This window comes from Coenobita brevimanus, chromosome 86 (assembly GCF_032717465.1).
Source record: "Coenobita brevimanus isolate Jiangsu-jjx chromosome 86, ASM3271746v2, whole genome shotgun sequence".
Taxonomy (NCBI): domain Eukaryota; kingdom Metazoa; phylum Arthropoda; class Malacostraca; order Decapoda; family Coenobitidae; genus Coenobita; species Coenobita brevimanus.
The window spans coordinates 29,663,900-29,689,368 of record NC_137039.1 but is presented as its reverse complement, the minus strand read 5'-3'; the positions used below and the strand labels follow the sequence as shown (position 1 = coordinate 29,689,368).

Here is a 25,469-nt window from a genome sequence, read left to right as displayed (position 1 = left end):
AAAGACTCGTTAGACGTGATAAGAGGAGACTATATGATGAAAAGGCGACAGAGACAGAAATTAAATTAAGTAAAAATGACGGTCAGAGCACAAGAGCAGCGTATCAGCCATAAAGGAGTTAACTGGGACTGAAAAGAGAAGGAAGGAAATACGTGTACGAGATAGAAATGGTAATTTGATGACTAAAGATCTGGATATAAAAGGAAGGTGGAAAGAGCACTTTGAATCTGTTCTAAATAGACCAATCCCAGCTGAAGACGACATTTTGCCAGCCGAGAGATTTGCAGATAGAAACAGGGGATATAACTTTGGAAGAGGTAGCAAAATCTATAAAGGAGTTAAAGGATTTTAAGGCCCCAGGAGAGGATGGAATATTCCCTGAAATGCTTAAGGTGGAAATGACGAGTTGATGAATGTGCTTTTGAAACTTTTTAATGTGGCTTGGGATAATGGTGGAATTCCAGAAGAGTGGAAAAATGGAGTGATTATAAAAATACCAAAAAAGGGAGATTTAAGTGTGTGTGGCAGTTGGAGGGGGATAACTTTGACACCTGTAGTTGCAAAAATCTTTTCCAAAATCTTGTTGAACAGGATAGAGCCAGTAATTGATAAAATTTTAAGAGAAGAACAAACGGGATTTAGAAAGGGTCGAGGTTGTAATGATCAGATTTTTATTGTAAGGTATCTAATGCAACAAGCTAATGAGATGAAAATGCCACTTAGTATGTGTTTTGTGGATTTTGAAAAGGCGTTTGATAGTGTTTCACGTGGAGCTATGTTGAGAATTATGAGATTCTATGGTATACCAGAAAAGTTTGTAAATATTATTAAAAGCTTGCATGAAGGTACTTTTTGTAAGGTAATGGTGGGTGGTTCTTTGAGTGATCCATTTCAAGTTAGGTCAGGAGTGATTCAAGGAGGAGTTCTTTCGCCATTGTTGTTTGTTTTGGTTATGGATTATGTTATGAAAAATGTTGTAAGGAGAACAGGTGCAGGAATTAACTGGAAAGAAAATAAGAAGCTGATGGATTTGGACTATGCTGATGATATTGTACTGATTTGTGGAAGTATTTACGAGATGCAGAGGGTGCTTGATTGTCTGGTGGAGGAAGGAGAAAAAGTGGGATTGGTAATAAATTGTGGAAAGACTGAAATTATTAATATGAACGTGGAGAACCAAATCGATTGTGTAATTGGGAATAATGTGGTGAAGAATGTAGAAAACTTTAAATACCTGGGAACGATTGTATTATCTAATAGATCATTAAACAATGAAATTGAGGAGAGGATTAGACAGGCTTGGCGAGCTGTTGGAATGTTGAAATCTGTTTGGAATAATAATATGCTTTCGGTACATACTAAAGTGAAAATTTACAGGTCCATGGTTAGACCAATTTTAATTTACGGGCATGAGTCATGGTACAGTACAATTGCAACAGATCAGAAAGTATTAGGATTTGAAAATAAAATACTGAGAAGGATTCTTGGGGTAAAGTGGCAAGACAGAGTTACAAATGCAAGAGTAAGGGATATTACGAGTGTGGAACCAGTTAATGAATATGTGAGACTGTCTCGCTGGAAGTGGCTGGGGCACATATACAGAAAAGAAGGTAGTTTAATACAGGATGTGCCAAAGTGGACTGCTAAAGGAAGAAGAGGTAGAGGTAGGCCGAGGGAAACCTGGTTGAGGACAATGAAAAAAGAAGCAGGAGAGGAGTGTTGGTGGGACCTGAAGGAGATGGCAAGAGACAAATATTGGTGGAGAGAGTTCATTGAGCCCTATGCATCCCGTGGGGTGCCACAGGAAATGATTGATTGATTGATTGATTGTTATGGTACACTGTGAACACTTTATCATACACCGTACCCCACATGTACCCTACACCTGCTGATTCACACACACACACACACACACACACACACACACACACACACACAAATCTCTCTTACTGTCTTCTGTAAGATGACAGAGAAAAGAAAATTAATATTTTCCTTTTAGATAACGTAAGACCCTTATTCTCCCTTACACCTCTTCCTAAGCGACTTATTTTGCTTATCACACTGTACTGTCCTCGTCTGTGTTATCTGAACCATTTTAATATCGCCATACTTTTCATAAATAACGCCCTTGTATTAACCAGCTGTATTCACAAAAATAAATCGCTAAGGAAAAAGTGTTTGGGAGATGTGGCCCCAAGAGACCAATTTTGAGTACGTGGGAGACTGAATGACTTCGTATAGAGACAGAAGTAAAAAGCATTGTTTTTTGTTTATCTCCTTGGATTTTATTCTTGTCTGCTTAGCTCCTGTTCCTTGACGATTTATTTTCTTTTTCTACTTTCTTTTATTGTCTAATATCTTTTTAATATAGACAGAATGCGTAAATAATATCTGTCTGTGTCTGCCTACTTACCTGCGTGTCTGTCTATCTGATTGACCATCTGTATGTCTATCTTCATACTGGGGCTCTTCATCTTTTCCGTAGCACTGCTTCGTGACTAGCATCAGATTATGGTGGTGATCTGTTGCTACAACTTAACACTGAAGATGGAGAGATGGCAGTTTTAGGCCAAATTAGAGTAAAGAAAGAGTGTGTGGCAAGAAGTGCTTTGGAAAGGATGTGGAGCCGTAGTACTGTCTTTCCCAGCCACTGGGCTACGTGAAATAAGGAGCAAAAGGAATAAAAACTGGGCCAAGTCAAAGTGAAAACAGTATAGTAGTCTTTCTGTGTTACTGAGCTACGTAAAATAAACTGCAGAAAGACGAAATCTCACTGAGCTACGTGAAATTGGCTGCAAAATGACGAAAATCTGGTTCAAGTTATGGTAAAAAGAGTGTAGTATTGTCTTTCTCTGCCACTGAGCTACGTGATATAAGCGGCAAAAGGACGAAAATCTAAGTGAGCAACGTGAAATAAGCTGCATAAGGAAAAGCTGGTTCAAGTTAAGGTGAAAAGGGTGGTATTAGCTTCTCACCCTCCCGCCTCAACTCAGGAAAGGCAGAGATCAGTGGAGGCTTAACCTAATCCCTATAGATTACCGGATTACCTCTTGCCTCTAATCAGGAAAGGCCTATCGCAGTGAGGGGATTAATGAAGGCTTCAACAAATCCCTCCTTCAGATTATCACAGTGTTTCCTGCTGCGACTCAGGAAAGGCCTATTGTGTGACAGGGGTTTGTGTAGATTCAAACTTACGTAGTCCCACTCACCTTCTCTCCTTTGTTTCCTTCATTTCTTTATTCTCTCTCTCTCTCTCTCTCTCTCGACTATTTTCTGCCTTAGCCTGGGCTCGAATTCGCAATCACCTCGACAGCAGATAATTTCTCTAGGTTTTTTTTTTTTTTTACAATTCAGAAAGAAAGAACCAAAGGCCAGAACCCTGCCAAAAAAGGTGCTCATCCAAGGAAAAATTGAACAAGAGAACCAAAATCAATATCCGTTCATTTCGAGAAGCCTGGACACATTGCGATTGAAAGACAGGTGGTTATAGACAGCGGGATGTATAAACTAAAGAAAACAGTTCCAGAGTTGACCAGCTGCGGACATGAAGGATTGAGAGTATTGTGGTTAATTATTGCAGCAGTGAGTTGTCGGAAAAGGTCTTGTTGTTGTTGTTGTTGTTGCTGTTGTTGTTACCGCCCGCCCAGCGAAGCGACAGTGTAATCGCCTGCGTCCTGTGTCCTCTTCCCCCAATTCTTCCTTATCACCTGCTTGTGGCGCTTGGAGGGGGGGGAGGGGGGGAGGCTTGGGATGGTATATAAGGAAGTGGTGAGGCTGTGGGGATTGAGTTGTGATCCTGAGACGACACCATGAGGTTACTTTTGGCCCTGGCAGGGTTTGGTCTCGTCCTCTCTCTTGCAGGTGAGGAAGGCTTCAGAGAGAGTGAGGGGGGGAGGGTTGTTTTGTTTTTTGGTATGGGACACTGTATCGTGCACGAACTTCATAATTTAGCCGAAAATAACCTACCTTTAACCAGATATTATTACCTGGCCTGTCCTAACCTACCCCAACCCAACCCAACTAATCCATCCAAACCAAAGCCAAAACCAAAACCATACCAGCCCAGCCCAGTCCAACCCAACCCGGCTGACACCAAACCATCCGAGTCCATTCCAACCCAGTCCTGCCCTACCCTACCCAACCTGACCCAACCTCATGTAATCTAACTTCACTTCATCTAACCCTAGAGGGCGTGATGGTGTGCTACTACGGGTCGTGGGCCGTGTACCGCCAGGGAGAAGGCAAATTCGACGTGGAGGACATCGACCCTGGCATCTGCACTCACCTCATATTCGGCTTCGCTGGTCTCGGCACTGACAACAAGATCAAGGTGGGGGTGGATGTGTGATTCGTTCTTGCTGCTGCCTGGCGATTTTTGCCCCTTTGATGTCATAATTATTCCAGGCATGGTTTAAAGTGTTCAGATTATCCTGTTCAGTCTGACACCCACTGTGTTTCCTGCACGACCCAGGAGTTCGACCCTTAGAACGAGCCCTCTGACCCCTACATGACCTCCTTCTATGACACTAAGAGCTCCTGTAACCCCCAGGTGTTGGACCCGTGGAACGAGCTGTGCGACAACTGTGGCAAGTGCGCCTATGATCGCTTCACCGCCCTCAAGAACAAAAACCTCAACTTGGTCACCCTACTGGCTGTCGGTGGGTGGAACGAGGGATCCACTAAGTATTCTCAGGTAAGTGTTTCACCGAGAATATATAGGGATACTGAGCAAGGGAAAATGGAAGATGGGTAGATTTAAAAAAAAACTGATATGAGAAAGTTAGTATATCATCGTGAACCTACCGAAATCTAACCAGACCCAGCCCTACCTATCCTAACCTAACCAGCCCAGCCAAACTTGCCCGACCAAACCTAATCAAACCGTGACTAACATAACCTAACACAGCCCCAGCCAAGTCAAGCCACACCAAACCAAACCAAACCAAACCAACACAACCCAGGCCAGTCCAAACCAAACCAAACCAAACCAAACCAAACCAACCCACTCAACTCAACCCAACCCAACCCAAACCAAACTAGTCCAAACCAAAGTAAACCAAGCACACCTAACCACCTTCACCCTGCTTCAGATGGCAGCGGACCCTGCCAGTAGGCAGACATTCATCTCCTCCGCCATCGAGATGTTGAAGGAGCATAACTTCGATGGTCTGGATCTTGACTGGGATTACCCTAACGATCGAGGTGGCGTCCCGGAGGATAAGGTCAGTCAGGGTCATCAAAATGTGACCTTATAGGTAGTTTTGAGTCATTTTAATGGGACCTTAAATGTAGTTTTGTGGGATTTACATATTTTGGTTTTAATTAGTGGATTCCGCTGTTACATATCCTGTAAGTTAGACTCATCCACAAGCAACTACTGTATCATAGTAACCGTTAACTTTTCATTATCTTATGATGATGATGATTATTATTATTATTAGTTTGTTTATTCATTTATTGTGTAGTATGTGAAAATATTAAGGGAACAATAAAACTCCAGTTTTTGTTCTTCAGTTTTACTCACCCCCATTTGCCCACAGACCAACTACCCCATCCTGCTGCGAGAACTGAAGGAGGCCTTACACGCTGAGGGCATGATGCTGTCCATCGCGGCACCAGCCGGCAAAAGCAAGATCGATGGTGGCTTTGACATCCCCGCCATCGCTGAACAAGTGGATCTTGTCAACCTGATGACCTATGACCTACACGGTGCCTGGGAGTCCTACACCCACCACCAATCCGGCCTCTACGCCCACCCGAGTGACACTGGCGACAATGCATACCTTAATGTGGTTAGTTGAGGCAATTGGTATTGTTTTGGCTTCCAGTGGCTGAATGTTCCTTACCATTAGTCCACTCTCCATGCCTCTGCTACTGGTATTGGGGAGCATTTCCCTCTCAGTGTGGTTAGTTGACAAGTCCATATAGAGTTTGCTATCGGCGGATGTGTATCTGTCTATCTATCTACAGGACTTCGCTCTGAACTATTGGATCGACGGAGGCATGCCAAGCACCAAGATAGCGTTGGGTGTGCCTCTGTATGGCCGATGCTGGAGCCTGGACAACGAGGAGGAACACGGCTACTACGCCCCCGCCAGCCAACCCGGCAGACCTGGACCCTACACCTACAGCCCGGGATTCATGGGCTACAATGAGGTAGGCAGGATACAGGGTTAAGCAATTTTTATAGTTAGGTAGTTATTTATTTGCCATTGTACACACACACACACACACACACACACACACACACACACATATATATATATATATATATATATATATATATATATATATATATATATATATATATATATATATATATATATATATACTGTATTAATATACATTTATTTATTTATTTATTTGTTTATTTATTTTTAATGGGACACAATGCAGTACGCAGGATTCAGGGTAAATTTATTTCTTATGTAGTTCTTGTATTCCTTTTTATGGCTGTATATTGCTTTCTTTAAATGGGGTACGTTGAGGTAGGAAGGATACAGGTTTAATTGTTCGTGTATTCCTTTAGTTGGTATCATTTAGTTGTTTTGAACATGTGTCTTTTGCTTTCTGTTTCCTTTTCTTCTCTTCTCTCTTTTTGATGTTTAAATATCTTGTGTTTAAATTCTTACCTTTATTTGTTTTTCTTTTTTTCCTTCCCTTTTTTCTGTGATTAGTGTATGTAGTAATTCCATTGACAGCCTAAACTCTAGTCGTATGTTCTGCCTGTATTTGTTTATTACCCGTCCCCGCCTCAGAGGGGCTCGGGGACATGTGTTGTTTTCACTCGGTTTGTCTGTTTGTCTGTCTGTCTGTCTGCCAGCCTGCCTGCCTGCCTGCCTGCCTGCCTGCCTGCCTGCATTCCTGTTAACAACTTTTCACGGAAACTACTGGTGTGATTTTGACAAAAAATAACAGGGATGATGGGCTGTGACCTTATGAACACCTGAGTAAATTTTGGGCCAAAATGGGCCAAGGCCGAGGCTGTAGGTCCAAAAAACATAAAATAACGGGGACGTGTATAAATTATTTTTTCGCCATAACTCCTTTCAAATTCGTCATAACGACATGAAACCAAAACCTAAATGTGCATCTTTCAAATCTGCATCCTATAACATGTCTCATTACATCAGAGGGGTCACCCCCAGTTAGCGGTAGAGGGGTCAGTGTCGGGTGGGTCGGGCAAAAAATTTTAAATGGGCATTAAGTCGTCAAATGTCACCCAGTTTACCCCAAATTTGATGTGTGACCTCTTTGACTAGATATCCTGTTGTGTTTATACGTGAGCACTAAAATGACTGCCAGGGACGGGTTTGCTGTGCTTTGGCACCGCTTCTTGTTTGGCATTTGATTTTATTATGGGTTGTAGAAGGTCAGGAGGAGAGATGGAACTTTTGTAGGGAACAGCACCTTAATTATCCCCTTATTCTGATCCCCTCTCTCCTTCCCGCACCGGCAGATTTGCGAGAAGATCCAGACGGAGGGATGGACTGTGGTGGTGGAGGACGGCATGAACGAGCCCTATGCCTACTACATGCCCTATGGCAGGATCTGGTGCTCCTATGACGACGAGGAATCAGTGGCCATCAAGGTGACCTGGATCAGCATTTAAGTGTATCATACATCACTGGTAGGGAAGTATAAGGCATTCATAGAGAAGCACGTGATACTAGCAGAGAAGTTCGGAAGCTGGTGATGAGACGAAAGCAGTATTTGACCATTATAACCAGCATGACAGCTGTAGTGAGTAGCATTTTAGATTATAAGTGTGTGTGTGTGTGTGTGTGTGTGTGTGTGTGTGTGTGTGTGTGTGTGTGTGTACCAACTAACCAATGTACACCGACCCCCAGGCAGCGTACGGCAAGGAGAAGAACGTGGCGGGCATGATGGTGTGGAGTATCGAAACAGACGACTTCCTTGCCAATTGCCATGGCCGGACCTTCCCCTTGATTAAGATAATGGTGGAGATTTTCACTGGGGGAGACATTACACCCTCCACAACCACTCCCGTACGTACACTATGTAATTTGTACACCCTATTATCTGTACACTCTTTAATTACCGCTGTAAACTTTATAATCAGTACACCTTGATATCAGAACACCCCGTTATCAGTGCATCCTATGATCTTTATGCTTTATAATTAATGTACTTTATAATCATTACACTTCCTATCACGCACACCCTCGGTACACTGTCTCACTCATTGTTGCTTTTCATCCACGTTATTTTGCACTGAGGTACATTCCATGAACACTATTTAATCCGTAAGCCACTTTTCTTCACCACCGTTTCTTCACCCACCACATCTAATTTCTTTGTATTTTACCTCAGCCGTGTTTCACCCTTTATTTATATTCTTTTCCTTCACCGTTTGTCACCCTTAAGTTACTATTCCTCCACCATATTTGACACATAACGTCTAACTTACATTTTCACCCTGTCTTTTCCACACTAATTTACCCTTTCACCTTCTCTTTTCCACACTAACTGCCCCTCTCCCCCCCTTGAATCCCAATGCCACTATCCCCACGCTGGACGACCCTAGCACCTCCCTCACTTATTTTAACTCCTCCCTTCCATCCTTTCTTCCTTCTCGTTCCACTCCCCTCCCATATCCCTGTCTCCCCCTCCTCCTTTTATTAGCCTCTGTTGTCTTTCCCCTCACTATAATATCGTCAGCATCGTCTTTTCTTTCTTCTCTTTACTCTCCTCTTCATCATTCCACCATGTTCTTTAATCACTAACTCCCACCTTCTTCCTTCTTACCTTCTTACCCTCTTCTCCCCTCTCCCTCTTCTCCTTTAATCCCTCTCTCTTCCCTTCCCATCTTCTCCATTCTTTCCTCCTCCTTCCTCCCCCTTTCCTTCTTTCCTCCCTCCCCACCTCTCTTCCCCATTCCTTCCTCCTGCCCCTCCTCCCTCCCTCATTCACTTCCTCACTAATCATCCATCTCTCTCTACCCCCCAGGACCCCGACGCAACCTCGACCCCACCAATAACGATCCCCTCCTCCCCTCCTCCTGACGGTGTGTGCAATCGGCCAGGCATCAACGCTGACCCCGACACCTGCCACCACTACTATCTATGCGCTCCGGTATGTATGAGGTGATTCACGCCCGTAGTCTCCTCTGTCTAGGAAGCTCCCTAACACCTTTTCTAAGCGATTTATTTTGCAGTCGTATTCTTTTTTACCTAAATTATTTGCCTCTCATATCCAAAAATAAATCGCTAAGGAACCGGTGCATTGGAGTCTTCTTGCCCAACGAGAATACGAGCCTCAGTGTTAGTAGATTGTAGTCATATCGCAGTCTTCAGCCTCCACTTACGTTCTCCACCGAGATCATCGAGGGAGGATATTACGCGTCTGCTTAAATGCGGTCTGTTTGGTGGCATGCAGACTAACTAATTCAGGAGGTCGTATGCGTAAACCTTAAATCACCAAATTGAATACAAACCCTAATTATTGAAGGTCATTTATAGGCCGCCTGTGGTTGTTAGGTATGGTCAGCCTGCATCCCATATCACAGAACGCAGTCAGCAACCACACAGGAAGGCCAGATACATTCCATTATTATCACGTACTTCAAAAATCATCATAAAATACTGGGAGTCTGCATCCTACTTAGTGATTTCAGCATTCAGTTCTAAAGCTCACAAGTGTTCCACAAAAGACCGTCAGAAATTGGGGGATTGCATGCATCTTCGTCCTCGGTGGTAATACAAGCGTTAGCCTTCATTTTCTTCCTACTAACACAACTTAACGTAGCTTTACATAACTAAGCTAACCTAACTGAACCAAGCTAAACTAAACTAAACTAACCTATCCTAACAAAGCTTAACCTGACGTAACCAAACTAAACTTAACCTAACCAAACCAAACCAAACTGAACCGAACCTAACCAGACCATATCAAACTAATCATAGCCTAACCAAACCCAACAAAGGCTAACTTCTCCTAACAAAGTTTAACTTAACCCAACCCAACCTAACCTAACCTAACCAAACCAAGCGTAAACTAACCTAACCTATACTAATCTGCACTAACCTAAACTAACCCCAGAACACGAACGGCGGCTACGATGCGACGGAGGAGCCCTGCGCTCCAGGCACCCTCTTCAACCCGATCCTCTTCGTCTGCGACTGGGACTATGTGGTGTGCGCCATCCCGGGTCTCTGCCTCAGTGATTGTTCTTAAGTAGTAGTTGTGTAAAGGGCAATGTAAATGACGCTGGTTTTCCTTCAGTGGACATGAATATCAATCTGTTTCACCCGTACTCACCCTTCTTACAACGCACCCTTCTTCCGCAGTTTCGTCAGTACTCCTACACACCTTTTTCACAACACGCCCATCTTCCACAGGCTTGTCAGGACCCCCTACACCCTTCTTCACAACGCACTTATCTTCCACAGTCTTGTCACTTCATCCTTTCATATCCTTAGATAGTCTTGCTTGACCCTACCCCTCCAAATTTCCCATTTACAAACATTTATTTTCCTTTCTCTCTCCCCTTTCTCAACTCAGCCACTTCTTACTTTGGACTCCTAGCTAGCTAAACTGTTGCCAGGGTCGCCGAGAATAAAGTTCGTATTCATGTATCAAACCTGTATATGACTTATCAGTGACATCAGCACCAACATTCTGAAGGTGTGGTGGTGAAATTACATTATGCCCATTGGTCGGCCACTGTTGCACTGTTGAACCTTTGCTGTATTGAGAAAAGTAATAGGAATGTGACCTGCTTGAAAAATAATGGTATGACTCAAATCCAGACAGCCTTTCCACATTTTTATTATTGAATATACAAATGGAGTATAAAAAGGGTTTATCTGCACGTGTGAAAAGTACAAGAGAATTGCGTGACCTTATCCCTATGACCACTAGACATGGCTGTGGTGGCATTGTGCTGAGAGGCAGGGCAGAAATGTTGATAAATGTAAGTATCATATTGGAAACAATTAAACAGGAATACATAGAATGTTTTATACATGTCTCATCTCATTGCACACTAAAGCGTTACTGTGATCATAATGACGATCACGAATATAATTGTCTCCATCATCACATAACACAGTCACCATAATCACCTACTAATATAATTGTCGTCACTTAATCACCAAAATAATCACCACCAACTAATCCCCACCATCACTGTCATCACTGATCAGTATACTATCCAAGTTTCTCATAGTACAGAGGAGTGGCTTGGAAAAAGGGGAAAAGAGTAAAGAGGGAGAATCATAACACCAGAAAATGTTATAAAAGAACATTACAGTTTTTTGGTGAACAGTTATATATTAAAGTTCTTCAAAAAATAATGTAAGAATTCCACAGTTTTCTTTATTGAACTCGAAAAATCATACAAGAAAATAAATAAAATTGTTTGCAAGCTTCACCTAAAACTGTAATGTTGTCTACATTTTCTTAATCCTGTGGTTTTGAGTATGCAATGGACAAAGACAATATCAAACACTATGTGGAAAATCCTTCTTTAAAAATCTATGTATATATGTAGATGACCAACAAAAAACACCTTGGTCGGCCTAACTACACAGAGAAAAAGAGATATAGACTCGTTTTCATATATTCTTAGAGAAAAAGGCAGCTGTGGTGAGCGTCTTTTGCTACATTGAGCCTCAGAGTGCTAAGGTTAGTGGCCACACTTTCAAAATCCATCGACAGCACATGGAACTTAGCGCTAGGAACTGTAAGTGCCGTCCCAGGATTTCAAATTTAGCCCCGGGACTTGAAAACTTAGAAATGGATACCTGAACTTAGTAAATCAAAGCCAGAACTTAGAAGATAAATGACAAAGCTTCAAAATGTAGTCTTCAAAGCATCGAATATGATTGTCAAAACTTCAAATAATCAATTTTTTAGTATTATATTAAAAAAAAAAAAAATCAGAGCTTCGAAAGGCAGTTTCAAAACTTCAATAAACAAATTCAGAGTTTCGAAAACTGATCACTGCTTCAAAAACCAGTGTCGAAGCTTTGAAAATATTGTTCCTATAGATGTTTAATGCAGCGGAAAAACGATAGCAAATTAAGTATATTGCTGTTGTTTATATGGTGATTAGTTGTTTCAAAAGTATGGGCCGACTTTGAAGCTACAGGGGTGGGGAGTTGAAGCACCCCACTGACTCCTCCCACTAGCACCACCCGTACCTGCCTCACCCACTCCTGCACCACCAATTTAACAACTATATAGTTATTTGAGGGGGAGGAAGAAAGTTACAGTAAGGGAATAAAGTATCTTCACCGTTAAGCCCTAAGATTAATGGACACTATCGAAACGAGTCTAAGCGGGACTAATGGGCGTTTCAGATGGTTCGATTTTTCAGTAATGTGTTCGCCAAACCATACAACGACTCTCAGTTCCCTTCCTGTATTTCAGATTCAGACACTTTTAACCCTTTAGAGGGCAGGGCCTCACTTAACGTGCTTTAATCCAGTTGCTACCAGACGATTTTATTCATCTGAGGGAGGTTCCTGCTCTCTAGAGGGTTAAAGGTGACTGATGCCGGATGAACGTGGTGAATAAAAGGGACGAAATTTAGTGGAGGGCATTTAATAGCATAGAATCAGGCATGGTTAATATTAAAGTGACACCTGATGGGAAAATGCTGTGAATTTTGGCACGGTTAGGAATCAAGGGTGCCTTATAAAGATCGAGATTTATAGCTAAGAAAGATTAATCGATTTTTTTCTTGTTTGGGTGGAGATTTGTAGCAAAGGAAGACGAATCGATATTTTATGTTTGGGTGGAGATTTATAGATGCGAAAGTCGAGGAGATTAACAGAAAAGAAAGATGAGTCAATTTTTTTTTTTTTTTTTCCCATTTTTGGATGGAGATTTATACGAGCAGATAAAAAAGATGAATCGATTCTTCATATTTTCGACAGGTAGCACATCGCGTCTGCAGATTTTGTCAACACTTCTGCAGAAAGTGTTTGAAGACCCGCCAGACAAAGTTAATTTTACGAGGACATCAGGGCTTGTATTTCGTCAGTTAAGGAGGCATCCTAACATTTTCCCTTCGCAGTTTATTTTTTGCATGCACCGTTAATTAATCACATGTTTGTTATTTTTGCATTCCATGTTGGTGTTAGATGAAAATAACATACAAGAGAGCAGTAAGATGAAGTATGAAAAATAAATCGCAAAGGAAAAGGTACTTGGGACACGGGTCCAGGTGTGTTACGCAATTTAACCCTCGCATTAGTAATTCCCGGGCATCACTTGACATCATGGCCTTTGATGTCACGATTTACCGCTCTAGAAGGCAGGGATTTCACTCAGATGGCTAAAATCGTCTGGTGGGGTCAGATTAGAGGTTATATTTCACTAGCAACCAAGGAGACTCATACCTACCCCATAGTTAGTCGAATTTCAAGGAACCATGACTTTTTGAATATACGAGTGATCCAGTTCAAATGATGATGATAGACTATAGGAAGAGTTATTTGGAGCTTAATAGGAAGAGGTATTTATAGAGCTTTTAGAGGTATTTATAGAGCTTAATAGGAAGAGGTATTTATAGAGCTTTTAGAGGTATTTGTATAGCTTAATAGGAAGAGGTATTTATAGAGCTTAATAGGAAGAGGTATTTATAGAGCTTAATAGGAAGAGGTATTTATAGAGCTTAATAGGAAGAGGTATTTATAGAGCTTTTAGAGGTATTCATAGAGCTTAATAGGAAGAGGTATTTATAGAGCTTTTAGAGGTATTCATAGAGCTTAATAGGAAGAGGTATTTATAGAGCTTTTAGGGGTATTTATAGAGCTTAATATCCTCTCAGTTGGGAGCGTGGGAGTGGGTGAGTCTGGGTGTGTGAAGTCGGCAGTAGTTGAAGAGGAAAATGTCTTACAGTAACTATTATTATTATTACTATTATTATCTTTATCAGTATTTATCATTATCTTTGGCTAGAGCTACATGTTTTTACCCTGTCTTGCCCCTTGGTTATCTTCCTCTTTTCTTTTTCTTATCTCATTCTCGTGCTCTATCTCGAATCTTAGTGTGTGGGAAGTTCATATATTTTTTTTTTCTTTTTTTTTTCTTTTTTCGTCATGGAGAATGTATGCTCGTCTTTCACACACACACACACACACACACACTCTCTCTCTCTCTCTCTCTCTCTCTCTCTCTCTCTCTCTCTCTCTCTCTCTCTCTCTCTCTCTCTTTCTCATTCTAAAGCTTCTCTTATCATCTGCCTTCTTTCCCTTCTCCTCTTCCTTATCCTTGACTTCTTCCTCCTCCATCAATTCTCCTCCTCCTCCTCCATTATTCTCATATCATCACCTCCATCTTCTTCACCTCCTTCTCCATCTGTCTCCACCACCTCCTCCTCCACGCTAATACTCGGAGTCCTCCTCCTCCTGGTTTGAGTCCTGTGCCACCTCCTCGTAGTCGTGCTCAAGGGCGGCCAGATCCTCCCGAGCCTCAGCAAACTCACCCTCCTCCATGCCTTCGCCTACGTACCTGACGAAGGAAGACGAAAAGTAGTGGTGTGGCTAGTTTTAGTGTTATTATTATTATTATTATTATTATTATTATTATTATTATTTGTAGTAGTAGTAGTAGCAGAAGTATTAGTTTTGGTGTTAGTAACAATAGGAATAGTAGAGTTTATTACTATTATTGTTATTATTATTATTATTATTATTATTATTTGTAGTAGTAGTAGTAGTAGTAATAGAAGTAGTAGTAGTAGGCGGAGGAGGAGGAGTATCATCATCATCATCATCATCATCATCATCATCACCACCATCATCACAACAGTACCCACCAGTGTACAAACGCCCTCTTGGAGTACATAAGATCGAACTTGTGATTAAGCCTGGCCCACGCCTCGACGATGGCTGTGGTGTTGGAGATCATACACACGGCGCGCTGGGTGGGTGCCATATCACCGTTGGGGATCACTGTTGGCGCCTGGTAGTTTATCCCCACCTGTTAACAGTTGGGGAGTTAACTGGGAAGGAGGTGGGGTAAAAAGTCTGTGATTTTTTTTATGACAAAGGGAGATATTGGGGAGTTAAGTTGGGGAGGAGGTGAGATAAAAAGTGAGGGATATTTTTGATGAGGGTCGATATTGGGGAGTTATTTGGGGAGGAGATGGGGATTTGAGTCTGGTATTATTTAATGCTTAAGGGAGACATGGGTGGGTTGGGGAGCAAGTTGAGTATATAGCTGATGGTGGTGAGGGGCGATATTGGGGAGTTATTTGGGGAAAAGTTGGGGAACAAGGGCCAGGGAGTTTTGTACATGGTAAGGGATTAGTTGGGAAGTGAGTGGGAAAGGTGAGGAGGAGGTGGAGGCGTTGGTGTTAGACCCCCACCTGTTGATAGTTGGGGAAGCAGTGGGGAGGGGGGTATAATGGAGAGCTTAGTTGGAGCGAGGCCAGAGGATTACTAGGGAAGGCTGTGTGGAAAAAGTTGAGAGAAAAGAAAAAAAAAATTGGCATACTCTTGAAAGTGAAGGGAGAAAAGGGGGAATTGGCTGGGGAATAAGATTGAAAGTTGGGGAGTCTGAGGCGTGGTAGATGATGCTCACCTGTGAAGAGTTGGGGAATTAGTTGGGGAAGAATTTGGAGAGGCATTGTATGGCAATAAGTTCGAGGTACTGTATTATGAAATGGGTGTGAAAAATGTTGGCATGATGTGAAAAATTCTGATATGATTAGGTATTTTCAAGTTTAGTCCTATTTTTTCTTTTGAGTTGTGTGCCCTTTAGTCGTCTTCTTTCATCGTCATAATCTAGTCTGATCCTTCTATTTGCAGTCTAGTACCTAAGTCCAATCCTTCTTCTTTCTGTTCAGATTCTGTTCATCTCAGTCCTTCTCTTTCCCTTCGTATCCTGTTGACCCCAGTCCTTCTCATTTTAGCTAATGTCCTCTTCATCCAAAGCTTCCTCATTCCAGTATGTTCTGTCCAGACCAGTCCTTCTTCTTTCCCTCCACATCCCACCCGTCCCTGTCCTTTTAGTCAAGTACTGTTCAGCCCAATCCTCCTCCTAATCAAGTCCTATCCAGACCAATCCTTCTCTCCCCTCATATCCCATCCATCCCAATCCTTCCAGTCGAGTACTGTTCAGCCCAATCCTCCTCCTAATCAAGTCCTGTCCAGACCAATCCTCCCCCCTCATCCCATCCATCCCAGTCCTTTCAGTCAGCTGAAACCTCTTCCTAATCAAGCCCCAATCCATCCCCATCCTTCCGATCCCCCAGCCCAATCCTCCTCCTAATCAAGTCCCAAGCCAACCCCATCCTCCCAGTCCCCCAGCCTAATCCTCTTCCTAATCAAGTCCCAATCCAACCCCATCCTCCCAGTCCCCCATCTCAATCCTCCTCCTAATCTAGTCCCAATCCAGCCCCGTCCTCCCGGTCCCCCAGCCCGACCCTTCTAATCAAACCCCAATCCAACCCCATCCTTCTAGTTCCCCAGCTCAGTCTTCTTCATAACAAGTCCCAATCCAGCCCCATCCTTCCAGTCCCCCAGCCCAGTCCTCCTCCTAATCAAGTCCCAATCCAGCCCAATCCCCCCAGTCCCCCCAGCACCCACCTTGAATCCTGTGGGGCACCAATCCACGAACTGAATCTGTCGTTTCGTTTTGATGGCGGCGATGGCGGAGTTCACGTCCTTAGGCACCACGTCCCCTCGGTACAGTAGACAGCACGCCATGTACTTCCCTGGGGGTAGATAGGTAGCTAAGTAGTTGGATAAGTGAGCAGGTAGAGGGATTACTTGATTGATAGGCAGGAGGGATGAGTAGATGCATGGATAGACACACAGGGAAACGGATGGATAGGTGTATAGATGCAGATTAATATCGTAACGCCATTCTCTCTCTCTCTCTCTCTCTCTCTCTGCCTTTGCCGTTCCCTACCCTTTTCTCGCCCCTGCCTCCCTCTCCCCTTTCCTTCCCTGTATCTCCCTCTTCCTGCCTCTCCCCTGCCTCACCTCGCCTTGGGTCACACTTCACCATCTGGTTGTTGGGTTCGAAACAGGCATTGGTGATTTCGGCGACGGACAACTGCTCGTGGTACGCCTGTGGGAGGGACGGTGTTGGGGTTAGTTGGTGGAATGGTAGGTAGGTAGCTAGATAGTTTGATAGATTGATGAATAGATAGACAGGTACAAAGGTAGGTAGATGGACAGATAGATAGACAGGTACATAGATAGATGGTAGATAGAAACAGATAGATAGACAGATAGGTACATAGATAGATGGATGGATGGATAGAAACAGATAGATAGACAGACAGGTACATAGGTGGATGGATGGAGAGAAACAGACAGGTAGAAGGATAGATAGATACAAAGGGAGATAGATAATGACAGATACAAAGGTAGATAGATAATGGATAGGTAGATAAAGATATATGCAAAAGTAGCTATACAGGTAGGTAGGTGTACAGTACATGAACAGATATATAGATGTACAGATTTACTGATCAGTAGATACATAGATAGATGGATGGGTGGATAGATAGACAGATAATAGATAGAGAGATAGGTGGATGGATAGACAGATAGATAAATTGTAGAAAGCTATAGATACAGAGAGACAGACAGATATACAAACACATATACCCTCAAGAACCGTCACAACAATAAAAGTCACAATCACAGAGCCAGATAAAGAACACCTTGCTCAGTTCCTCACCTTCTCCACATTGAGCACGGGGGCGTAGGTGACGAGAGGGAAGTGGATTCGTGGGTAGGGTACTAAGTTGGTCTGGAACTCCGTCAGGTCCACATTGAGAGCACCGTCGAATCTGGAATGCGAGGGGGGGTTAGTTGGTGGTGGTGATGGTGGTGATGATGATGATGGTGGTGGTGATGGTGATGATGATGATGTGGTCGTGGTGATGGTGGTGCTGGTGGCGGTGGTGGTGGTGATGATGATGATGATAGTGGTCGTGGTGATGATAATGATGATGATGGTGGTGGTGGTGGTGGTGGTGTTGGTGATGATGATGATAGAGACAGTCATGTAGTCATTATACATACCGATATATAATTAGGTTACATACATGCATGCATTCATACACACATAGGTAAGCGTACCAAAGGAGAGAATGTGATTAGGGTGCGACAGGTAGGTGAGTTGATTGGTAAGTAGGAAGGCAGCTGGTTATTTTAAACAGATAGAAGGACAAATAGATAGATAGGTGGATACAGTAGATAGACAGATAGGAAGAGATAGACAGGTTGATAGACAGACACATAGATAGATAACGGGAATAAGAGGTTAGTGTCATTGTATTACTAGGTTGTTTTATTATTTCTCTCTCTCTCTCTCTCTCTCTCTCTCTCTCTCTCTCTCTCTCTCCATCCATCCATCCATTCCTCACCTAAGGGAAGCAGTAATAGAGGAAACAATCTGTCCAATCATTCGGTTCAGATTCTCGTAGGAGGGCCTCTCAATGCCCAGGTTTCGGCGGCAGATATCGTAAATGGCTTCGTTGTCCACCATGAAGGCACAATCGGAGTGTTCCAGGGTGGTGTGGGTGGTGAGGATTGAGTTGTAGGGCTCCACCACCGCTGTGCAGATCTGTGGAATGCAAGATAAAATTTCGTAAGTTATGCATGAGAATGGTGGTACTCGAAAGTGTGAAAGAGTGTATGAAAACTAAAGAGATGCAGTTGAAATATGAGAATTGGAGTGTTCTGGGGTGGTGTAATGGGGTTAGAAAAGAATCAGGTAATGTCGAAGGATGGACACAACACAGAACCATAGCCAGGGTGGGGTCGAGAGGGTTGGACGAACCCTCCCCCCCACCTGCCTAAAGGTTCACTTTCTCGTGGTCTGTTTTTTAATATCAGTGCAAAAAGAGTCACCCTACGTTGTTCAGGAGCTTTGTGCTGCTTCTCAACGTCGCTTATGCATGCACCCAGACCTCCATAGCAAGCATGCAGCGGACCTTTGACCAGCTGGCTGCTATGGAAGTCCAGATTCAGCGGAAAACGATCCCCCCTCTTTGAAAAGTCTGGCTACGGGCTTCCAGCATACACGAATTTTTTATCTCCAGTAAAAACGAACCACAGACCCACTTTCGGATTAACTTGCAAAATTGCTGAGACTGAAAGACGACTGAAGTAAATCTTGACGGGAATTATACGTGGATCCTGGGCAAGGAAAAAAAAAATATTTTTCCCATATACAGTAGGTGGCGAGGAGTAATCTGGCAAGGGATTTTTTTTTTTTTTTTTTTTTTAGCTGGTAAGATAATTTGGTTCCCTTGCTAATCATAGTGGGATTTGGGACATACAAATATTGCCGTGAGTCAGGATTATAAACTATGATGCAGAGGCGGTTTGTAACATCTAACTGTAATACCAAATATATTTATCTTTCTGTCTGTGTGTCCCATGTCAATGCCTGTCTGTCTATCTTTGTATATTTCCGTACGGGATTAATGCGTCTGGCAACAGATTTATCTGTCTATCTGTCCGTCTGTATACCTGACTAGCTGTCTGACTATCTATATATCTATGTGTTTTTCTGTATATTGCCAGCGTCTTACAAGATCGTGGGGTATGACAGAGACACAGATCGATACATATGATGGGCTACTTACACAGAGACAGATACCTACAGTACAAGCATAGACATACAGATAAATAAATACACAGGTAAAGGAAATGCTGACTAACACACTACTTTCAGGGAGGCTAACATCGAGACTCCTGTAGGCTTACTCCACCCACCTGAGGCGCGGGGTAGACCGTGAATTGCAACTTGCTCTTCTTGCCGTAGTCCACACTGAGCCTCTCCATCAGCAGCGAGGTGAAGCCAGACCCAGTGCCCCCGCCGAAGGAGTGGAAGACGAGGAAGCCCTGGAGAAGGTGAGTTGGAGGAAATGAGGATAATGATGAGGATGATGATGATGATTGTAGTAGTAGTAATAAAAATAATACCCGGTAATGGTAAAAAATAATGTTATTTATCCAATTCCTTTTTACCCCATAAATCATCACCACCGTCACCATTATTGTTTTCCAGTCCCATTTTATCCTAAGAACAGGAGAGAGCCGGAAAACCATCGGAAATGCTAAATAAATAAATTAAATGTGCCATAGAATTACAAGTGAGGCATATTGTCAAAATCCACACAGACGTAAACATATCTGTGAAGTTATAATGTTTAATTAGTGCTGAATAATTCTGTTATTTCGTATACAAAAGATGGCATTCGAGTTAATATCTAAAAAATTGTCAGAATTATAACTCAGACGTGCACTCTGGCAGATAATAAAAATCCACTTCGAAATTTATATGTATATATCCTGTTATAATGCCTGATTAGCACTGAATAACCCAGTGTTGTGTCATATATACAACATAATCATTCGAGTCAGTAACTTTTAAAGTCACCCCAAGAAGCATCATAGAAAACGGTCAGGTTTGTTTACACGGTAAAGTGATGTGGTTTATGATAATGTGTTCTAGAAAACTTTGACTTTTTAGTGTATAAGATTGAAGGATTCTTCCCTTTTGTGGACGCAGGATAATTGTCGAAGTGTTGAAGGTACGAAGGAGGAAGCGTACAGGCGGTGGCAACTAGGCGAAAGAGAAATATTGCCGTCGTAAAGTAATACGGTGAGTTTACCCTGTCCAACCGACCTGACAAAACGTGTAAGGTAACATTCTTTGCTTCGATGGCTTCGAGGATATATCTTAGCTGAACATACTGGCCAGGTATTAGTCTAAATTATATACTAAGGTGTGTTCATATGAGCGACAGGGATAATGGAAGTATTCGAGTTTAATAAGTTACCCGTAAATATTTCTGTAATAGCCTACAAGCCAACCGTCACTTCATTTTTGTAAAAGGAAAATAAATCAAGAACCGGATGGCTAAATCAAATAGCCATACTGTATCCTAGGTGCAAAATCATAACCATGAAACTGTGAAGTGTTATATTTATTTTGTACTTTATCCATTACTTTGATAACAGGAATTTAGAACTTGTAGTTCATGATGTTTTAATACGTTACACTTTGTTACTGACCTAAGTCTAATAAGTAACATGCACACAGTGTTATGACCACAGTAGCTACCTCTGTGTGCCTAATTATCTATGTATATCTTTGCATACACATGTATTTATAGGAGAGAGAGAGAGAGAGAGAGAGAGAGAGAGAGACTCTGTCCTCGCACCTGCAGCCCGGTACAAGCATCAGCCATCTTGCGAATCTTGTCCAGCACCAGATCCACCTGCTCCTTGCCGATGGTGTAGTGGCCACGGGCGTAGTTGTTCGCGGCATCCTCCTTTCCGTTGATCAGCTGCTCGGGGTGGAACAGCTGACGGTACGGCCCGGTGCGTACCACATCTGCCGAAATAATGTGTGTTTAGTATGGTACAGTGGATAGTTGGTTGGTACAGTGGGTAGTTCGTAGTTCAGTGCCCAGTTTTGGTGGTACTATGAACAGTTTGTAGAAGTATTTGTGGTACAGTGGATTGCTATGGTATCATGGATGGTTTGTGGTAGGTATGGGTTGGTTGGTGTGTTGCATCGTTTGTGCTATGTTTGTTGTTTTGGTATTACCCTATTATTATTATTATTATTATTATTACTACTACTACTACTACTTCTACTACTACCACTACTACTGCTGCTGCTGCTGCTGTTACTCTTATTATTACTACTACTCCTGTTGTTAATACTACTACTACCACCATTATTATTATTATCATTATTATTATTATTATTATTATTACTATATGTTATTAGTAGTACCGTAGTAGTAAAAATGTCATTATTTAACTTTACCCCACTTTTCCTTTTATTTATTTATTTACTCACCAACCACGGTAGGCTCCAAATCCACGTAGATGGCTCTGGGTACGAACTTGCCCCTTCCCGTCTCTTGGAAGAAAGTGGTGTACATGTTCTCCTCAGTGGGCACGTCCTCGGCTGGGGGCAGAATAAATTATAAATGTGGGTTTGTTGGACGTGCGGAGGGAAGGGAAGGGTAGGGGAGGGAAGGGAAGAGTAGGGGAGAAAAGGGAAGGGTAAGGGAGTGCAGGACAGGACAAGACAGGGTAGGGCAAGGCAGGGCAGCAGGGGAGGGAAGGGAAGGGCAGGGTAGGGTAGATTTAGTAGTAGACACCAAAATATAATTGCTCTTAAGGTACGGTAATTACGGAGAGAGAGAGAGAGACAGAGAGACTGTGGGGTAATGCACAATCCCAGACCAGCAGGGATATGATGTAAGAGGGTTGGGTGAGAGAGGAGGAGAGGAAATGAGATAGCCAGTAACAAGAATAGAGATAATTAGTGGGAGGGAGCGAGATAACAAGTGTAAAAGAGAGATTGAGAGAGCAAGAGAAAGATGGTGCTGATAAGAGAGAGAGAGAGTATTATGAAAAAAATCTTGTTTGGAATATAATGAGATAATAGCAATTGTGAGAAAGAAAGATAGAGCAAATGTAAGAGAGATAGGCTAGAGAGTGTTAAAGATAAAGCTAGTGTAAGTGAGAAAGAGATAGCAAGTATTGAAAAGAAAACTGATGTTAAAAAGAGAGCAAGTGTGAGTAAAAGATAACAAGTATTAAAGAGGGAAACTAGCGTGAGTGAGAAGGAGAGCAAGTGTGAATAAGAAAGAGCAAGTAACAAGAAAGAGAAAGCAAATTTAAGAGAGAAGAGAAAGCTAATGTCTGTAAGTGAGAGAGACACCAAGGATTAAAGAAAAGAAGCTTGTGTAAGAAAAAAAAAAAAACGTGAGTAAGATGGGGCATATGCACAGGAAAGTGATGTAATGGGTTGATGTGAAAGTGTTCTTAGGAAATCTTTGGCGGGGTTTTATGAAATTTGAAGGTTAAATGTGACGAGCAGAGAGAGAGAGAGAGATGAAAATGAAAATAATGGAAGGAACATATGACGTGACAAGTTCATAAAGATAACATTGATATAGATTGACAGATAGGTAGGTAGATAGGTAGATATGTGGTCTGATAGATAGATAGGCAGACATACACAAGTACCGTACATTGGTAAACACTGAAAATACAGATCACATCCAAATATCCATGCAGACAGGTAAGTTAACAGACGGGCAGACAAACAGACACACAGATAGATAGATTGGCCGATAAATGGATCGGTAGATTGATAATTTAGATCATCATTCCCAAATATCCTGACGCAGATAGGTAGTTATATAGATAGATTAATAGATAGATAGAAGGATTAAAAGTGTGTGTGTGTGTGTGTGTGTGTGTGTGTGTGTGTGTGTGTGTGTGTGTGTGTGTGTGTGTGTGTGTGTAAAATCTCCTAGTTACATACCCAAATGGCCATCAGGGTGAATGCCATGCTCGAGACAGTAAAGCTCCCAGCAGGCATTGCCCATCTGCACGCCAGCCTGACCGATGTGGACGCTGATGCACTCCCTCTGTGGGCAAAAGAAAATTAATTAGTACCCCATGAAGGTTATTATTATTATTATTATTATTTGTATTATTATTATTATCGTTGTCATTGTAGTCCTCGTCGTCACCATATTATTATTATTATTATTATTATTATTATATTCGTCCTGGTCATTACCATTTTCATCACTGTCAGCGTCATCATCATCATCACCATCATCAAAATCATCATCATCATCACAATCACCACTACCATTCCCGTCATCAGAAAATATAATTAATCACTTCAGTCTGAATCTCTCTCCTAAGCTGAATAAAATCTCCAGTTATTTAGGAAGAATTAAATCTGAACACGTCATAGCAGTCAGGGAGATGGCAACATAATGAGATAATGATTTTAAGAGTGATGAAGCCTAATAGAGAAGAACTTAGGTCACTTCGCCAAGAATAGTGCATTTGTTAACTGGCACTGGTTGCAGTTGTTATGGCACACACACACACACACACACACACACACACACACACACACACACACACACACACACACACACACACACACACACACACACACACACAGTGAGTCATAAGGAGCACATCAAACATTAAAGCTACCACCCAGTTTTCCCCACCCATGATCGATAGTCCATTACCACAACTCCAAAGCAACCCTATCCAAACCCTAACCAAACCAAACCCATCCCCTAACCTAACCAAAATAACCCAACCAAACCTAACACAGCCCAACCCAACCCAACCCAACCTATCCTAACCTAACCCCCGTAGCCTAATCTAACCTAACCTAACCAAACTAGTAAACACTGACCTAATCTAGTCAAGTCTAATCCTACCCAGCAGTTTTGTTGCATTCTACCCTATTTAGCTCAAACTTAATCTAACTTAACCCTGTCTATCTGTACCTAGCAGTTCTCTAATCTGACTTGACATAATTTTACTTTACCTACCTCAGCCGTTCCTGTCTAACCACAAGCAACCTATTGTAGCCTAACCGACCCTAACTTTAATTACCTGTTATTCTACCTGGATAAAATAGAAAGAGAAGATAATTGGATATACAAACCGCTACGTACATATATAGATACAGATAGACCAATGTAGATATATAGTAAAACAGATATACTTAAGTATAGATAGAGAAGCTGACAGGCTACACACAGACAGATAAGCACAGACAAACAGACAGACAGTGTACAGTCATTAGCTATTCCCAACCCTAACCACAATCCCACCCTTTCCCTGAAGCCCAGTTGCATCCCCGTATTGCACAAAGGTCAGCGTTTATTGCAGTGGCCTTTTGGAGGGGATACTGTAACGAGGAATTTCCTTCCGCAGTTTTGTCAAGAGTCAGTCAGTCTCTGTGTGTGTGTGTGTGTGTGTGTGTGTGTGTGTGTGTGTGTGTGTGTGTGTGTGTGTGTGTGTGTGTGTGTGTGTGTGTGTGTAATTTTGCGAGAAGGATATTAGATACATGCAACAAAATAAATCGCCAAGGATGGTGTGTTGCAAAATGTCCAGTGCCATTCAGAAATCGGTCAGTAGTGATTGTGTGTGTGTGTGTGTGTGTGTGTGTGTGTGTGTGTGCGTGTGCGTGTGTGTGTGTGTGTGTGTGTGTGTGTGCTGGAAGGAAGCCTGACGTCATTTCATATTGTCCTTGCCTAGTCTTTGTTGTGTTCAGTGGCCAACAGGGAGAGGGTTAGGAAATTGTGGATGATGGTGATGATGATGATGATGATAGGTTGGTGTTGTGGTGTTTGTGGGTTAGAATGATGATGAATAATGATGTTTAGGGCTGGATAGTGTTGATGTGATGTCAGTGTTAATAGTGATAGCTTAATAATAATAATAATGATGATGATGATGATTGACAACGATAAGAATAATGCTGTTGTTTTTGTTGTAGATGAAAATGATGATAGGTAAGGTTGGTTGGTGTTGTGGTGTTTGTGGGTGATGATGATGATGATTAATGGTGAGTAGAAATGGTGTGGCGTATGTGGATGATGATGATGATGATGATAGGTAAGGTTGGTTGGTGTTGTGGTGTTTGTTGGTGATGATGATGATGATGAT

The 25,469-nt window shown here is 42.3% G+C and overlaps 2 protein-coding genes and 1 long non-coding RNA gene across 3 annotated transcripts in view; 2 read left to right on the top strand and 1 right to left on the bottom strand.

The window, feature by feature from the left end:
- The first annotated feature begins 3,809 nt into the window (after positions 1-3,809).
- Positions 3,810-10,197, top strand: LOC145410693 (chitinase-3-like protein 1). The gene is made up of 10 exons (XM_080280805.1): positions 3,810-3,861; positions 4,188-4,330; positions 4,550-4,693; positions 5,091-5,222; positions 5,541-5,792; positions 5,971-6,156; positions 7,460-7,591; positions 7,851-8,009; positions 8,971-9,096; positions 10,063-10,197. Exons 1-10 carry the CDS (start codon positions 3,810-3,812, stop codon positions 10,195-10,197), a joined length of 1,461 nt encoding a protein of 486 aa, XP_080136931.1.
- Positions 10,198-13,453: 3,256 nt separating this feature from the next.
- LOC145410546 (uncharacterized) lies at positions 13,454-14,095 on the top strand. The gene is made up of 2 exons (XR_013899304.1): positions 13,454-13,533; positions 13,607-14,095. It is a non-coding gene; the product is annotated as an uncharacterized LOC145410546 (long non-coding RNA).
- Positions 14,096-14,104: 9 nt separating this feature from the next.
- The window catches only part of LOC145410545 (tubulin alpha-2 chain), a 63,413-nt gene continuing 52,048 nt past the window's right edge, over positions 14,105-25,469 (bottom strand). Inside the window, exons 2-11 of the mRNA XM_080280663.1 lie at positions 23,302-23,407; positions 21,820-21,930; positions 21,173-21,345; positions 19,719-19,847; positions 18,362-18,561; positions 17,671-17,782; positions 16,965-17,052; positions 16,566-16,693; positions 14,792-14,955; positions 14,105-14,484 (exon numbers count right to left, since the gene is read on the bottom strand). Of these exons, the coding sequence (XP_080136789.1) occupies positions 14,358-14,484; positions 14,792-14,955; positions 16,566-16,693; positions 16,965-17,052; positions 17,671-17,782; positions 18,362-18,561; positions 19,719-19,847; positions 21,173-21,345; positions 21,820-21,930; positions 23,302-23,407 (1,338 nt within the window). The 3' untranslated portion in view covers positions 14,105-14,357. The remainder of the gene's footprint in view (positions 14,485-14,791; positions 14,956-16,565; positions 16,694-16,964; positions 17,053-17,670; positions 17,783-18,361; positions 18,562-19,718; positions 19,848-21,172; positions 21,346-21,819; positions 21,931-23,301; positions 23,408-25,469) is intronic.

What these genes read in the sequence shown, in the direction of transcription:
- LOC145410693 (XM_080280805.1), top strand. Translation starts at nt 3,810, where the DNA reads ATGAGGTTACTTTTGGCCCTGGCAGGGTTTGGTCTCGTCCTCTCTCTT. An exon ending in TCTCGTCCTCTCTCTTGCAG is followed by an intron (nt 3,862 to 4,187) that starts GTGAGGAAGGCT and finishes ATCTAACCCTAG; the next exon opens with AGGGCGTGATGGTGTGCTAC. An exon ending in GATTCATGGGCTACAATGAG is followed by an intron (nt 6,157 to 7,459) that starts GTAGGCAGGATA and finishes CCGCACCGGCAG; the next exon opens with ATTTGCGAGAAGATCCAGAC.